Consider the following 16,095-nt stretch of genomic DNA (forward strand, 5'->3'; position numbering starts at 1 on the left):
AATCCTTCTGAAAAGAAGAGAAACTGCAATGTTTAAACTAATAAAAATAACAGGCAACCTCGGGACCTAGGGTTCGATGCATACATGCATTTCAAACTTGTACATTAATTACTTCGTAGATTACTTGGGTACCCTTAATTAGAAGTACTTGGACACTACTTCATAAGGTACTTCAGTACCCTTAATTAGCCGTCTAAACAGAATTTTATTGTTGTTAATTGTCGTTGTTATTGTTATTATTGGTGACAATGAGATGGGAAACAACAGATCACTCCATTTTGAAGCAAGCGTCAAGTAGCTTTCTTGTCACAGAGCCGGACCTCGCGGTATTGTAGAAAGCACCATCTATTAATATCCGAGTTTTGTAACATGCTGCTCACTTAGGCGTGCATCCTCTACGGTAGATATGGTAAGTTTGAGCGACTTGGTAGATTGTAACTGGCAATATCATTTATGGGAAGGAGGTCCAATTTCGGACGTATACTGTGTCACTGTGACCGTCTCGATTCCTGCTTTTTAAAAACTGTACACTTGTGTACATACTCGCATATTGCACGGACTCAGAACACATAAATGATACAATGGGTGGTGTATGAGCACCTCCCCTTAAATCAAAATGAAGAAGAAGAAAAAGAAAAAAGAAAAAAAAAATAAAAAGAAGAAGAAGACAATGGGAGTGGGAAATAGAAGATGCTCATCTTCTTGCCGAAGTGAACAGAGCGGTGACCGGGACGTGCTTTGCAGTCCTGGCCACGTGAAGTAGAAGGAAGGGTTCGTTGGAAGGACATTATTGAGATCGTGGGCATCGCATCATGTGGACACTGTTCAGCCTCCAACTCGTGCCGCGGTACGGTTATTAATTAATTATTCAATATTAATGGAGTGCTTGTGATTCATTTTTTTGGGGGGTGGAGTGTTTGTAATTGAGAAAGCAAAGTTTCTTAATTGAGTTTGGACCATGAGACTTTTTGGGATTACATCAAGTGGATATATATATTTTTTTAATTAATGGGGTTCAAAACATGGACATCTCAGAAGCTGCTGACGGTAGGTGACAGTTATTCAAAGAGGAAAACCATTAGTTACTGTTACATCTTTTTGGAAGAGATTTGCCGTTTTGCTTAATTAAAAGGGATTGTTTTGTCGTTATGGCATTTAGTTGAGTCACTTTAATGCAACTTCCTGAGACATTTTCTCACCCAATAAGAGTATTACTAGTTAGTTAGTTAGTTGAATCATCTATTATTATTGTTATACCAAAATACATTTGCCATTTATTGATTTTTATATGGCCGATAAAATTTTTCATGCAAATAATTTTACACGGCATGATTAGTACCAATGCACCATGCGCTGGTAGTATGTTAGTATTGTGGGCGCGTGATGCAATTTGCAAACCCACCGAGAAATTTGAAAGATTCATTGCGCAAGAAAATATAACTTTGTAATGGTAAGTTTTTTTTTTAAAAAAAATCTAACTTTATTATTTATTTATCAAATAGAGAAATCGCATGCTAATCTTGACTTGCCAAGTAATTATGGCATCAACAGCCCTTCCCAAACCAAAAACATAACGCTGTCCACACTGCATGGGAAAGGGGATTACTATGATCCATAGGATCCAACTATAGTTTTTCTTTTATAACGTTGTAACACAATAAAGGCCATCAATGAAATGATGGGACCAGATCTTTCAAGATTACCATATTAATGCTATTTGCACTAAAGATTATATTCATGAATGAAGACAAAGTACTCGATTGCAATTCGAGTATTTCATATTTTTCTTTCATAGATAGACTTATTATGACAGCTAAGATCAAACTAGGTCTCTAAAGATGTGGGTAATCTCGTCTCTGCAAAACAGCCTACAAATTCCTGTGCGTCGGCCCCACGCTCCCACGCACAGGGGCACTTCCGCCAATTTCAATTAGTAGTTCTAACACCATCCATCAATCAATTCGTCTGAGTAGCCCACATGGTACTCGTAGGCTTTTCCTCTCTTTCTAAGGTGGACGGTCTTTTCCTCCCTTCACCCCAAAGAGAATAAAGAGGAGAGAAGAGGAAGTGGGGAGAGGGAGAGAGAGAGACTTCAAAAAGCTGTAGTCTTTGCATAGAAAAATCCAAATTTCTCTCTCTTCCTCCTTTTGTTCCAACGGAGCTTCTTTCTTCTGGAATTCTCTCTGTCCTAGTTGCAGAAGAAATTCCAAACCCTACTGCTAAATTCGAGCAGTACTTTGCCACAATTTCGCTGTTTCGCTCTATTCCTGTGGTTCTTTTCCGCCAAAAAGTTTAGATTTCTGTGGACAATTCGAGATGGGTAGCGGGGGAAGGAGGGGTTCTTGGGCTGTCGCTGTGTTAGGATAAAGAGGTGAGGAGAAGAAGAGAGCAGTGATGAGTTTCAAGAGCAGAGGAGGAGGGATGGGGGGAGGGGGAGAGGTTTGTTCGAGGGGGATGGTATCGAAAAGGTGGACCTTTTTGCTTTGCCTTGGGAGCTTCTGCGTTGGTCTGCTCTTCACCAACAGGTGCCACTTCTCCATCTTCCCTTCCGAGCTTGGTGTTACTACTAATTTTGTTGCTTAGAAGGGCACCTCTTTAATTTGAATTTTGCTTGTTTGAGTGTCTTTCAGCTGGTTTCCGAGTTGGATGTTCCTAATAGCTTGGGAATTCTCACTTGAGCGATTTTTGGATTTCATTTAATTTGTCAGTTTCCTATTTTGGATATAAAAATTGGGACAAATTTTTGATTTTGCTCTTTGCCTTTTCGTTTCATAAATAGTTGCATTAGGTGAATTTTTAAGTCAGTAATATTTTCTTTAGCTAAAAATAAGGTGTATGCAATGTTTGCGGGGGTAGGAATTGGATGATGCTCTTTGTTGGAAATTTCAGCCTCTTGCGCCATAAAGTTGGAGAATTTTTGGCTTGTATGATTTTGTGTGACAAGAGACCTACCAAAGTGAATCTTGAAAACGGGATTTATGATTATTTTTGGACAAAAAGATTTCTTTGTTTGTAGGTATTTAACAAGAGTTATTTTGCTTTTTGGAAGGTGTTTTTGCTTTGCAATGATTTAGAAAGACAAACTGCATTTATTTGGTTGCAGTGTCATTATTAAATGTCTGTGCCGTGGCCATCGTTTGTCCATTGGGCAAATGATGGCTTCATTTGTTTTCTTATGAAGCATCTTAGCGTCATTGACTTGTATGTCCATGCACAATGGGGCTGTTTCTATTATACCATTTTTTTTTTACTTTTTTTTTTTTTGCTAGTAGGGTATAATTGTGATTTGTTATATTAATCCTGAACGTGGTAACAGAATGTGGACGATGCCTGAAGCGAAGGACATTATCAGGACAACTGGAACTGAAGATAGCAAGATGAACCTAGTCACCGGCGATTGTAATCTAAAAACTGTGAGGACATTAACCGACATGCCAGTATTGTCAATTCAAAATTGCTTCCGATGGGAGAATGCAGTTGAAACTAAACATAATTTGTGGTTTTATTACACTTAGACTATGGGGGAATTCGCTAACATTGCCTAATATCATATATTACTTTCTTAGTTTGTTCCCAATACATATTTGGCCTGATTATACAATCTTGAGTTTGTTATTTAGTTGTATATTTGAGTTGTGATAGCTTATGGATTGTGCCTCCTTTTTCCTTCCATCTCGGTCAGATCAATGAAAGGAGACAGGCCAAAGACATCGTAGGGCAAGTTTCAAAGACCCAGCATGCTATACAGTAAGTTTGGCCAGTGTGTACTTTAACTGGATTTCAATATTTTTTTATGTTTAAATTAGGTTTTAACAGTCTGGTTAACAACAGATGAAAGTTTCAATATAGTGACCAACAAATCCTTTTGGCATGCAGGACAATTGATAAAACTATATCGAACTTAGAAATGGAATTAGCAGTGGCAAGGGCTGCACAAGAGTCTATACTCAATGGTTCTCCATTATCAGAAAATGTAGTGGCAGCTGAATCAACTGAGAGGCGGAAATATTTTATGGTTGTAGGAATTAATACCGCATTTAGCAGTCGTAAGCGAAGAGATTCTGTTCGTGCAACTTGGATGCCTCAAGGTACACCTTTGTACCTGCATTTCCCTTCATTCCTGCATTGTTGATGTGCTATTAGTATTTTGGATCTGATCATCACATACCAATTTCCATATGAATAACACAAATAGGTGAAAAAAGAAAGAAGCTGGAGGAAGAGAAGGGTATCATCATTCGCTTTGTAATTGGTCACAGGTGTGTATTAGTGAATGCTAATTTTGTCATTGACATACAATTGACATTCTGGGCTCTTTTTCTCATCAGAGTGCCACATTGCTTCCTTTTTGTGTGGGTGAACATGTGTACTTGTCTATTTGTAGACGTATGCTGGAACATATTGGGTAGCACTGGCAGATTTTTTTTTTTTGGGTACATATTGGCAGATTTTAAATAAGAAAATAAGTTAGGCTACGAAAACTAGTTTACTCAAGCTTTGGATCCATGAACATCAAAATCTTTTACGATTACAATGAAACCAATCAAATAAGGTCCAGTTTGCTTATGCACATGTAAGATGTTGGATTACAATGAAACCAATCAAATAAGGTCCAGTTTGCTTATGCACATGTAACATGTTTGGGTGGTTATTAACTGCCTTTTTTTTTCCTGGGGTGGGGGTTGGGGGAAGGAGGGGGGGGAGGGGGTTTGCATTCAAATATTCATAATCATTTATCGCGTCCTTTTTCTGGTGCATGCTCTATACTTTAATTCTTCTCCACCTTGTTCTCTCTGCTTACTGTATGTTTCTTGATTCCAGTGCAACATCAGGTGGTATATTGGACAAGGCAATTGAAGCTGAAGATAGAAAACATGGGGACTTCATGAGGCTGGTGAGATTTCTTCTGTCAAATTTTCCTTACAGGAACACACTTTGTTGCAAGTCGCAACAACTCTATGTGATTTTTGGTGCACCCATGGTTGTCCAATAATATGCTTTCCTCTGCAACCAAGATAACAATAATTTTTATTACTTTTATTTATTTTGCAGGACCATGTTGAAGGATATCTAGAACTATCAGCCAAGACCAAAACATATTTTGCCACTGCTGTTGCTATGTGGGATGCAGATTTCTACATCAAAGTTGATGATGATGTGCATGTAAATATAGGTGAATGACTTTTCTGTTACCTGCTTTCTGGTCTTTGTCTAACAATAGCCTATCCTTTATGTATGATCTTGTTTATGATGTTATATGGTTGTGAATCTTGCATGTAGGACCATTACGATGGTAACTCACTAATCTGAATTGTCCAGTTGTTAGTCTGGAGCAGAAAAATATCTGTTACCTCCATAGTCATGAACTAAGGGCTCTAAGAACAAATTCTAGACCGTCACACTGTATAACTCTAGCTCAACTTTTTAAGGGCACACAGTATGCAGTCACTTGAAGATGGTTTAAGTTTGACAGTAGGGTGAGTTTGGCTCAAATTTGACAATGATTGTAATATAATTATCTGTTTTGACACTTCCACATAATATGTAAAGCACATACCTAAGCTTGGTCAGTTACTCAATCATGCACACCAATCGATTTAGTTGTTATCAGTGTCTAATTGTTGGGTTCAGGTTTAAGTTACTAGTCCTTATGAAATGTAATTTATGTTTGTCGCAAAACTTAGGCTTGTTTTGTTCTGAGGCTGCCTTATGCTCTTCAAAAACTGCCTAAATTCCTATATAAAGAGCTAGTGAGCCTTTTGTAGGAACTTAGTACTTTTCTGATTGTTATTTTCTGGTTATGTTGATTTTTCTGTCTCCAAACCATCACAGCAACTCTTGGAACTACATTGGCTAGGCACCGTTCAAATCCTCGAGTATATATTGGATGCATGAAATCTGGTCCTGTCCTGGCTCGAAAGTAAGCATTCCTTAAAAAGTGAAAAGGTTAACAAGCAAGCAGTGGTTCAGAATGCTAATGTTGATGTGTGCCATTGTGATGGGACAGGGGGGTGAGATATCATGAACCTGAATACTGGAAATTTGGAGAGGAAGGAAACAAGTATTTCCGACATGCTACTGGTCAGATATATGCCATTTCAAAAGATTTGGCTACGTACATATCCATTAACCAGTAAGCCGACTTTACCTTAATTAGCTAAACTTTATATATTTTTGAGTCATTTGTCATCCGTGGACATCACATCTTACTACTAATAGATTGGTTTTACATAGATATGAGCTTTTTGCCTACTCATATGAGGCCAGACTTTTGAAGGAAACAAATTGCTATTGTTCATTTCAGGCACGTGCTTCACAGGTATGCAAATGAGGATGTTTCATTGGGAGCTTGGTTTATTGGGTTAGATGTGGAACATATTGATGACCGAAGGCTATGTTGTGGTACCCCGCCTGGTAAAGCTTTCTTTTTCTGCAAAAATATTCCTGTCTTTGGATATTTATTTGTTAGACATGACTCATACTAACTTTAATGTTGGAATGCATCTCTCTGTCATTTCTCCAAATTATCTCTTACTTCTTTTGGTGAAACAGCAATGCCTATATCATAGTGATTTGTTGTCTTGTTTGTTGTTTTCTTCTACTTCATGTTTTCTACACATACTTGCAACTAGGAAAGTGCAATGCATATTGGGGGAAAAAAAAGAAAATATAAATATAGATTGAAATTTTATTAGATAAAATAAAAATATAAAATGAAAAAGTAAATTGAATACATAAGATTGGCGACAAAATAAGGATAATAAATAAGGAACAAATTAAAGAAATATAAATAAAAATGTAAAAAGTCGACAAGTTTCTCCATTCAAATCACGTATGGTAGGTTTTTTATTGTAGTTTCCAAACTCCAAATCTAATTTGGAATTAAAACTAAAAATGGCTTGGAAGGCTAGACATGGCAGGATTTATGAAGATACCAAGATCATGATGCATCAGCGAGAGAGAGAGAGAGGGGGGGGGGGGGGGGAGAGTAGATCTGCAGGGATAGAGAAATTAGCAAGATTTTTTTTTCCTTATTTTGTGCATAGCAGGAAATATATATCTACTTTAGAAATGAGGCGAGGACATTTTTGGTAAAAATGGTGATAGATGGAATTGTATAATCAATATTCTAAAATTTAAAGCTCACTTTTTATGAAGTATTATAGATTTGATGGTAGCATTTACTGATGGATAACCATACCAAAATGCCTTCTTCATTTGGTGGTTAGGCACGTAAGACATATATGATAAACTTTGACCCCCCAAAACTCGAGTTGATAGGTAGATTGGCCCATGAATACTTAAACACTATAAGGATCCTAACCAAGATTTTAAATCCTGTGGGACGGGGTTGTTCTGATTTTTTCATGAAACGAGACGTGTCGCCGTCCTGTCCCATCCTGATACTTGGGACAGAGGATTTTTCAAGGCATCTCGATTGGGATGCTGAGACGCTAGTGGGATAGTCCTATTCTGGCACATGAGATGGTATCCTATCCCAGTGTCTTGCAAGACGTCCTGCTGGGACCGGAATCCTTGATCCTAACCACTTATGATATGAGACCATTCCTATGAGGATTTGAATGGGTGTGTGTTTAGTCCCACATCATTGATGCATTGAGTAGATCTTGGGTACTTATATAGGGCTAAGAAAATCTAATAATATCTTCCAACCAGTCTTGGGTGTGGTCTGTTGTTACAAAGCAAAATTTTTTGTGCACCGCGGGCAGTGCAAAACCGTGCGCACTGCCCGTGGTAATTGGTTTCCGCACGGGGCCGACGAAAAAAAATTTTCTTTTCGCGCGACGCACCCTGGCCCTGTGTGTGAACCAATCACTGCACCGCCCGCAGTGCACAAAGAATTCCTCTGTTACAAAAGATATCAAGTGGATCTTGCCTTGGCCCATATGGACTAGGGAACATTGTAGCACAGGTTCATTTGGATTGACCATGGGTTGATCGTGGTGTTTGTAATTGAATTTGGATGGATTTGTATCCTTAGCCCGGTGAGGGTGCTAGGGTGTAAATGGAGTGTTTGAGGACCTATTTGGGCATGTGTTTAGTCCCATATCGGCTATGTACTGGATAGATCTTGGGTACTTATATGGGGCCAAAAAATTAAAATGATATCTTTTAGCTAGCATTTTTGGGTGAGATTTTGGATCGTGGCAATTCCTCAACACCTCTCACGTGTAAAGTTGATGGAACCTGGAATGAAGGATGACACATAGATTAAAGTGAAGGCATGGAGGCATCAGAGGGTAAAACAAATTTTGGGCTCTAACACCATGATAAAGTTCAATCCAAAAACTTGAATTGATAGGGGGATGGGATCATTTCTCAGCAATAGCATCCTTTTATAATCTACTGCTGCTATACCTACATGCGGTCATTTATGCACATGAACTTGTGTGCTAATGTGCCTTCATGTGGTTGGCAGCACACAAGAATGTAACTGCATCCACTTTAGCTATAGCACGATGCAAGGTGAGTAAGGCCTTTTAAATGTACCAACTTTTGCCCATAAATATCATATCCAAGTTACCTTTTTTATTAGTTTTTTTTTTTTTTCCCTTTAAAATTTCCTAAGGCATTAAGGGACAAGGACACTGATATCTTACTTTGCCATTTCATGTTAACAATAACATTAAATATCGAGCTCAATAGATCTTTTAAGTGGATGGGTTATTTAATAAACAATTTTATACTTTTTCCCTTGTATCCTAGCTTTTAGGCGTTCATAGATCTATTGGCTTGTATTTGCATGTTTTTAATTTTTGACATGTGTAATTAATTGGTGAAATTGAATATTGGAACCACCTTTGTAAGATAAAAAAGGCTAGTAGTTTCAACCAAAACAAAACCAAGGCTGAGTCCAAGGTGCAGTCAAGACAGGCGTGCATATGTCCTCATCTTGAGAGTTAATAAAGAATGAGTCACCAGATGGCAACATCTCCAGAAACTTCTAATCGCAGATTAAGTGAATTTTTGCTGGAAGAATGTTTTGTGATTTTTCATGGAATCATATAGATATCCAAGGCTGTGATGGTTTCTCTATCTTTATTTACCAAGTGCAGCTGTAAAATTATCTGCTTTGTAGAATCTTTATCATGCTTTTTTGTGTTATAGTGTCATTAGGATATTATCTCTTGTATGAACCTCCCATACTTTCATGCTAGCATCACCAAACTAAACATGCTAGCTAAACTATTAGTGCCATACTAATGTACTTTTTTGAGTATGCATCAGACTAAGACCAATACTTGGGTGCTAATTCTGTGTAGATTGTGAATGGAAAGCACAAGCAGGCAATATCTGCGTTGCCTCCTTCGATTGGAGTTGCAGTGGCATCTGCAGGTCTGCCGAAAGGATCCGAGAGGTTCATCGCCGTTGTGGGGAAGGTGAAAATGCTCTATGGAGTGCAATTTTCTAACTTGAGTGGTCTTAACATGGCATTCAGAGGAAGCTCAAAAGACTTCTGTTGTATGAATATGCATGTGTATATGGTACATGGAATGTATGTGGCTTGAAAGAGGATCAGAATAGATCTCTCTGGGGAGGGGATCTTTTCCATTTTCTAGTAGAAAAGATCCTAGATGGATAAAGAAAGCAGGAAAGATTATATATATGGGAGAGAGAGAGAGAGAGAGAGAGAGAGAGAGAGAGAGAGAGGCAGTTCTCCTCCACATTCTTTAAATTGCAGGGATGGCCATTTCATAACCCTTGTTAATGGCTTCCAGAAATATAATAAGTACTAATTTTCCATTACATGGTTGCGACTCATTTGATGAACATAGAGGTCGCTCTGGTGGACTTGCATTTTCTTTTCCTTAATTGTGTACTGTGGCAATGGGATCCTGGATGAACTCTCAGTGCACCTAAAGAAAGTATAATTACGGGAATGTTCTTCTATTCTTTTCTGATCCTTTCTTTTACTTCCACTACAACCGTAAAAGCAGGGTCTCTCATTTATTGGAAAATAGATGGTTCCATCCTCTGGAAAGATTGAACTATGTTCTAGGGAACATTGATATCTATCATCCTGTTGGAATTGTCATTTGGATAAAAGGTTTTAGCGTGCACTGACACGTGGAAACTACATTTATTGGGGCTTGCCTGTTAGCTGAAGGATGGGTTTAATTGTTCCCAGTTGGGAGAAGCAGCATAGTTTTCTTGAGAAGAAGAGAGACAATATGGGAAGTCTGGAATTCTCTCTTCAGCTGCTGCTTTGTGTGCCATCCGGGTGCGATGCAACCGTTGTTACAATCTTCTCATAGTTTCTTCTCTCTGTCCTAACTTTTTGCGTAGTTTTCTGGAGTCTGTAATCGTTCTTTGTGGATCATCCTGATGTAGTACCTTCTTTAACTTCTAACAAAAGGCCAGATGTTTTTTTCGTTGCCTTTAGCCTTTCTATCTCGTCTCGACATGATCTGCTTGACATGGCTGGCTGAGGTAGCAGAAGGGTACCATTCGTTGCCTTGTGCCTTCTCACTTTTTGTAGAATTACTTTTTGATTGAGGTTTTTAAATTATTCAATTATTTCCAATACATATATTTAAGAATATATGTATATAAAAGCACCACCATCCAGGATCAAACCCATTAACTCCCTCAAGCTACAAGTCTCATTGGCGAATGTAATCACTTATAGTCCCGTAGCAAGTTGAGCTGATAGTGTTTAAGAAAGGCATCACCCACTGATTCATAATTTCAAACTCAAACCACCTCATATGTTTTTAAGAACTCTAATCAATCCACTTCTGGAGTTTTCCTGCTGCTGCTTTTTTCCCAACACACGAGAACAGAGAGAAGTATCTCGTCTTTCTTGACCCTTGGAGATGAGTGATGGAGCTGGTACCAAACTCCCTTCTTCAGACGACGACCACCAAATCCTTAGATTCCTGGACTTCTTCCTCAGGCTCTCTGTTATCCCTCTCAGTGTCACCTCCCTTTGGGTGATCGATGGCCAGCTACAAGCAGGCCAGTGATGCTTATGGGAAGGTGGGAGTTCAACAACCTATCAGGGCCCAAGTAAGAAACATCATTCGCTTATACCTACTCCTTTTTTCCTCTCCTTCAGTTACCTCTATCCATTCTCTATTATTTATGGTTCTTGGTTGGCAACAATGCCATTTCAGCTGGGTATGCTTTTGATTCTGTTCTCCTCCCATGCCTCAAATGCTTCAACATTGACTGGCTTCTCTTTATCTCAGACCGGGTTATTCCTCGAAACTTTTTTTGGTTGCATCTGTTACTACGATGAACAAGTTTATTAGTGTTTGCTGTTCTTTAACCTTGATCTGGGTCTGCGGTGGCTGAGGTGCTCTACTTGGCAAATGAGGGTGGTAGGGATGTCACACGGAGTGAGGTGTGCAGTCACTATGGGAGGTTTTGTAGAAGGATGATGGTCTCATTAGCTTCACATTTTGTGGCCTCAGTTTGCTTTGTTGTTTCATCTCCCACCTCAACCTCCAGCGTCTTCAGCAAATATGAGGCTTTTCTGTGATGTCTAAAGAAGTTGGAGAAGAGGGGGAGTAGCTTTCAGATGTGATCTTTTAAGCCTTTTGTAAGCTAGCCTTGTGGATTGTAAACTAAGTGCATGCTTTTTTCCACTGGTGTGGTTTGAGGAAAAAAATAAAAACTCAAAGATGAAGGTGTCCTCTCTCTATCGGAGCTTAATTCGCTGTGTGTGAGAGATGTCCTGTCTGCTGGAGATATGGGAATATGAGATACGGAAGCCAGTAAGAAATGAATCGGGGCTCTCGACGAAACACCAAAGACATGATTTTTTTTTTTTTCTTTTATGGGGAGGACATGGTAGTTTTTTTTTTAAAAAAAAATCATATTGAAAACAAATATTAAACTAAAGCTTAATGATGTTGAAGATTTCTTTTACTGTGTAAAATAAAGTTGTGATCGTGAAGGCAAGGGAAAGGTTGCTGGCCAGAATTGACAAGATATAATATCCATTAAAAATAGAATTTATAATGCCCTTAAGCTTTTGCCCATGGAACATTGAATCGCTAAATACTTCTATCGCCACATAAAATTTCGTGCCATATGGTCCCACAATAACTAGCATTCTTGACATGAAGTCGATAAATCTCAGTGTCGTGGGATAAAAACTTGACTGAGTCGGTTGCCTTCAGAATTATTAATGATCGGACGTGTGATCTCAGATAAAACAGCCCGTTAAGATTGTTGATGGTTTAAAACAAAATAGATTTATTTTTTAATCGTGGCTCCGGTTTTGCTATTATAGTTTACTAACTTTATCTGTTACTGTGTATAAAATGCTTATTATTATTATTGTAACATTGTTAGCATTATAATGCCATCATAAAATGGTTTAAAAGTTTATCCAACCATCAACACGATAATCAATACAGCAGTTTATAAACAACGCCACCAAACGTTAATTGATACTGATTTTTCTATCGATAACTTTAAAAGGAACTGGACTTGCATTTCTCCTCAGCCCTTTGTAAGCAGATGTTGAAATACCTTTAGTCTGCTATGGATACCATATCAATAAATATAATTTTATTTTATTTGCGTATAAAAAATTCATAATACTCATATACTGCTTTGTAAGTCTGTAGGTTGTTGGATGACTACTAGTAAAAGTTATGGCAGAGTATATTACTATATTGTGATTCAAAATTTGTTTTTAAATTCATGATTCATAATATTTTCTCATAACAGGTTAGAAAGTTTAATCTGATATATTGGGCCTGACTTGTACCTGACCAAGTTCTCAAAAGAATAGTGTCGTTAATCATTATAGTGAACAATTAGCTAAAGCAGCAAGTGACACATGGCCAAGGGCCCAACATGCATGAATAATATTGAGTATACACTGGGATGAAATGAGGTTAGCATGGAACGCATGCACGCATTAATTATTTCCTATATCCCCACTAGAACGATAGCCTGTTGTTTCAAGGAATTAATACCATGACTATGATACATTATCAAACTATGCATGTACATGCTCCCCTTATATTTATATTTGCATTTAAAACATATCTGACATAGGTAAAAGAAGAAAACAATTATCAAGAGAAAAAAAGAATTAAATGAATATATATATTCTATTATTATACAAAGATATAATGCAAAAATTATATTGAATCTAGACATTTGTATTTTTTTTTGGTACAAAGACATTTGTATTTACTACATGAGGTCTTTGGACTAATCTCTTTGGATGAATCCTTTTCTTTACTAGTTATACCCCTCCAAGGACTATCTTATAGAGAGACCAATAAGTACATCAAACAAAAAAAATGTAGCTCTGTTTTTTTTGGTAAAAAAAAAAAATGTAGCTCTTTATTATCATCTAACATAAATATGACAAAAGTTATCGATCAAAAGGATTATAAACATCAATAAGTGTTCTTTTTGCCCTCCTTTCTTTAGCTACGTCATACATTGCAAGTATGGAGTACTCATTCTGAATGTTTCAACATCTGGAATCAATCATCATAATTGCACTTATGAAGCAGTAGCGTTTTATGCATGCCCCCCGTCAAAGGAAAGATTATTCCTTACATCCGGTGCACCACATCGGCGATCCACCAGAGGAACAATTTGCGATGATGAGGGGATGATAATTTGAGATCAGCGGCATGATGAACGAGGCCTCTTGAAATAAGAAATGCCATTGGCGTGGTATACCGGTGCGAGGGGGGACTCACACAAGTGAGCTGGTCCACGCTTAGATTGGCAACTTTCCGGAGGAAATACCCAGTGTTACAGCGAGGATGCTTAAAATGGAAGCCACCCCACCAATCGCATGACCCCTATTCAACGCCCAAAAAAGAGGAAAAGCTGCCAAGTCTCCTACGCCTCACTCCAACCTCTAACATCGAGTAGAAAGAAGGTAGCGCCGACATGTCAGTGAGGGTTCCCAAATGGGTGCATCCGGAACCGGGTGCGTTTGGCGTGCCTGCACATACTTCTACCCTTCCTTGTTGCTGATATAAAAAGTGGCACATCTCCTCCAGACAATATTTGAAGCCAGGTAAATTGTTGGCTTGTTTTGTATCCCAGCATTAGCACACCATTGTAGCAGTTTCCATCCTTCATTTCACTGATAAAAGAAAAGGTGCTCTCTCTCTCTCTCTCTCTCACACACACACACACACAAGTTTGGATTTTTTTTACCAGTTTTGATTGTTGGGTTTTTTGCAGTCTTGAGCTTTTTCATCTGATGGATGGGAATATGGGCCATCCAAGCTATAGGTTTATTTTGTTGTTGCGTTTTATTATCTTTCTGGTATATAGATCCTAATTCCTAACAAAAGATTGATTTGAGGAATGCTATGACATAGGAGATCCTAAAAAATGGTACTGTAATTAGGATATTACCAGGAATATATTCGAGAAGCATGATGTATCCATTGATGTGGATATGTGTTTATTGGGAAGCCATCATGATGTACAAACATCGTTTTTTCCCCCTTCTCCAACTACCTGTAGTACCCAAGGTGAAGGGTCAATTTTGCTGTGACATGGACCATCCGATAATTGACAGCTTCGACCAGTGATAAGCCCTAAATGTCACCGTATTTCAATCTTTAAAAAGATTCTCTTGTCTGCGATTTCGATGGTTTCAAGTCGTTGTTTGATCCCAACGTTTGATCTGCCGTGTGAGCCACAATATCTTTTTTCTTACAAAAAAACAGATTGAAAAAAAGGGTTCCGTCATTTGATAGGAATTTTTGTTTTTTTTTTTTTCTTTTGTTTTTTTATGCATGTACTAGGACACGCACAGCTGTATGCATCAAAAAATTATTATCCAATGAAATAGTGAAATAGTTATTCAGACAAGCTTACGAATTTATCCAAGCAATTCAGGACTGTCCATGTCTGTACATAAGACATTTACCTTTTCACATAAGACTTTCCCCTTTTCACGTAAGACGGACTCATTGATCCTGGTGGATTTTTTACATTTTCTTTTACCAAGTTTTATTCAACAGTTCTACGATTCCATCCATCAAGTTTTAGAAAGGAACGAGAGCTTTCACCAACAGGAAAACTACTACATGCAACATCATCTCAAAAATTACCAACTCTCTCTCCACTGTTTTTTTTTTATCTATATGCTAGTGAAATCAAGGGGTGGATCCCAGATCCTCCTATTCCTTCAAAACTAAAATTTGGGTAGCCAGGCCCTATTTTTACGGTTTCAACTAATAAAATATTAATTTTTTTGAATGATGTGCTGATTTATTATTAGATAGTCTCGGATACATATGGTAGAACCATTCTAATTAATAATTTTTTTCAACCATATGGTAGGCTTGTCCTAACCAATAATTTTTCCACATTCTGAGATGCAATTGGATCTCTGGAAAGAAAGAGCGAACTCTGCTTTTTCACATAGATAAATATATATTATTATACCCGTTTACTCGGTATATGATCCATGCTCTGGACTGGCAGAACAAACTGAGAACACCGTAAATGGTCTCTGAATGTTTCAGAGCATGGGGTCTAGGAACGAGGCACCGAGTTGGGCAGATCAGTGGGGCAACAGTGGGAGCATGTATGACGATGGCGACGATGAGACCAAGGGCAGGGGCAGTGGGAAGAAGATGGGCAACGTGAAGGCAGTGGCTTCAGCAAGCCTGGACAAGGCCAAGGCTGCCGCGACTGTGGGAGCGCAGAAGGTCAAGAGCGGGACCAGCATGGGCATCAAGTGGGTCAAGACGCAGTGCCAGAAGAGGACCACCAAGTGACTGAATGATCTCTGCGTGAAGCTCTCAATGGCCAGCATGTCGTCCCAGTTTGTTATCCCTTGACGCTTTGACATTTTTCATTCCATTAGAATTTGATGCTGATTTCTGAAATGGAGGCTTTCATGGTGCTCTTTTGCCATATATTTTGATTAAGGTTGGTTTTGAAATTAAAAAAAGAAGCATCCTCATGTGCACAAATTCCCCCACACCTTGGTTGGGAGTTTGGAGGAGAAAAGAAAAGACAAAAAATATTAGCAAGGAGAGGAAAAAAGAAAAGAAAAAAAAGAAAGTACATTTTTTTTCTTCTTGGTTGGGAATTTAAAGGAAGAAAAGAAAATAATTTTTT

The 16,095-nt window shown here is 38.3% G+C and overlaps 2 protein-coding genes and 1 pseudogene across 2 annotated transcripts; all 3 read left to right on the forward strand.

Annotated features, from left to right (window-relative positions):
- Window positions 1-1,980: 1,980 nt before the first annotated feature.
- LOC105051185 (probable beta-1,3-galactosyltransferase 2) lies at window positions 1,981-9,768 on the forward strand. The gene is made up of 11 exons (XM_010931495.4): window positions 1,981-2,525; window positions 3,317-3,413; window positions 3,683-3,747; window positions 3,877-4,088; window positions 4,196-4,259; window positions 4,822-4,894; window positions 5,053-5,173; window positions 5,833-5,920; window positions 6,008-6,133; window positions 6,305-6,414; window positions 9,285-9,768. Exons 1-11 carry the CDS (start codon window positions 2,395-2,397, stop codon window positions 9,431-9,433), a joined length of 1,236 nt encoding a protein of 411 aa, XP_010929797.1. The 5' UTR covers window positions 1,981-2,394; the 3' UTR covers window positions 9,434-9,768.
- A 137-nt stretch (window positions 9,769-9,905) lies between these two features.
- Window positions 9,906-11,647, forward strand: LOC105052549 (CASP-like protein 2D1; annotated as a pseudogene).
- A 2,371-nt stretch (window positions 11,648-14,018) lies between these two features.
- LOC109506188 (uncharacterized) lies at window positions 14,019-15,890 on the forward strand. Its single transcript, XM_019852256.2, has 2 exons — window positions 14,019-14,110; window positions 15,495-15,890. The coding sequence occupies exon 2, from the start codon at window positions 15,498-15,500 to the stop codon at window positions 15,747-15,749; it is 252 nt and encodes an 83-aa protein (XP_019707815.1). The 5' UTR covers window positions 14,019-14,110; window positions 15,495-15,497; the 3' UTR covers window positions 15,750-15,890.
- Window positions 15,891-16,095: the final 205 nt, after the last annotated feature.

This window comes from Elaeis guineensis, chromosome 2 (genome assembly GCF_000442705.2).
Source record: "Elaeis guineensis isolate ETL-2024a chromosome 2, EG11, whole genome shotgun sequence".
NCBI lineage: Eukaryota > Viridiplantae > Streptophyta > Magnoliopsida > Arecales > Arecaceae > Elaeis > Elaeis guineensis.

Excerpts from the sequence above, each read along its gene's own strand:
- LOC105051185 (XM_010931495.4), top strand. The coding sequence starts at position 2,395 with ATGAGTTTCAAGAGCAGAGGAGGAGGGATGGGGGGAGGGGGAGAGGTT. Across the intron at positions 2,526-3,316 it reads GGTCTGCTCTTCACCAACAG|AATGTGGACGATGCCTGAAG; the intron begins GTGCCACTTCTC and ends ACGTGGTAACAG. Across the intron at positions 5,174-5,832 it reads TGATGTGCATGTAAATATAG|CAACTCTTGGAACTACATTG; the intron begins GTGAATGACTTT and ends AAACCATCACAG.
- LOC109506188 (XM_019852256.2), top strand. The coding sequence starts at position 15,498 with ATGGGGTCTAGGAACGAGGCACCGAGTTGGGCAGATCAGTGGGGCAAC.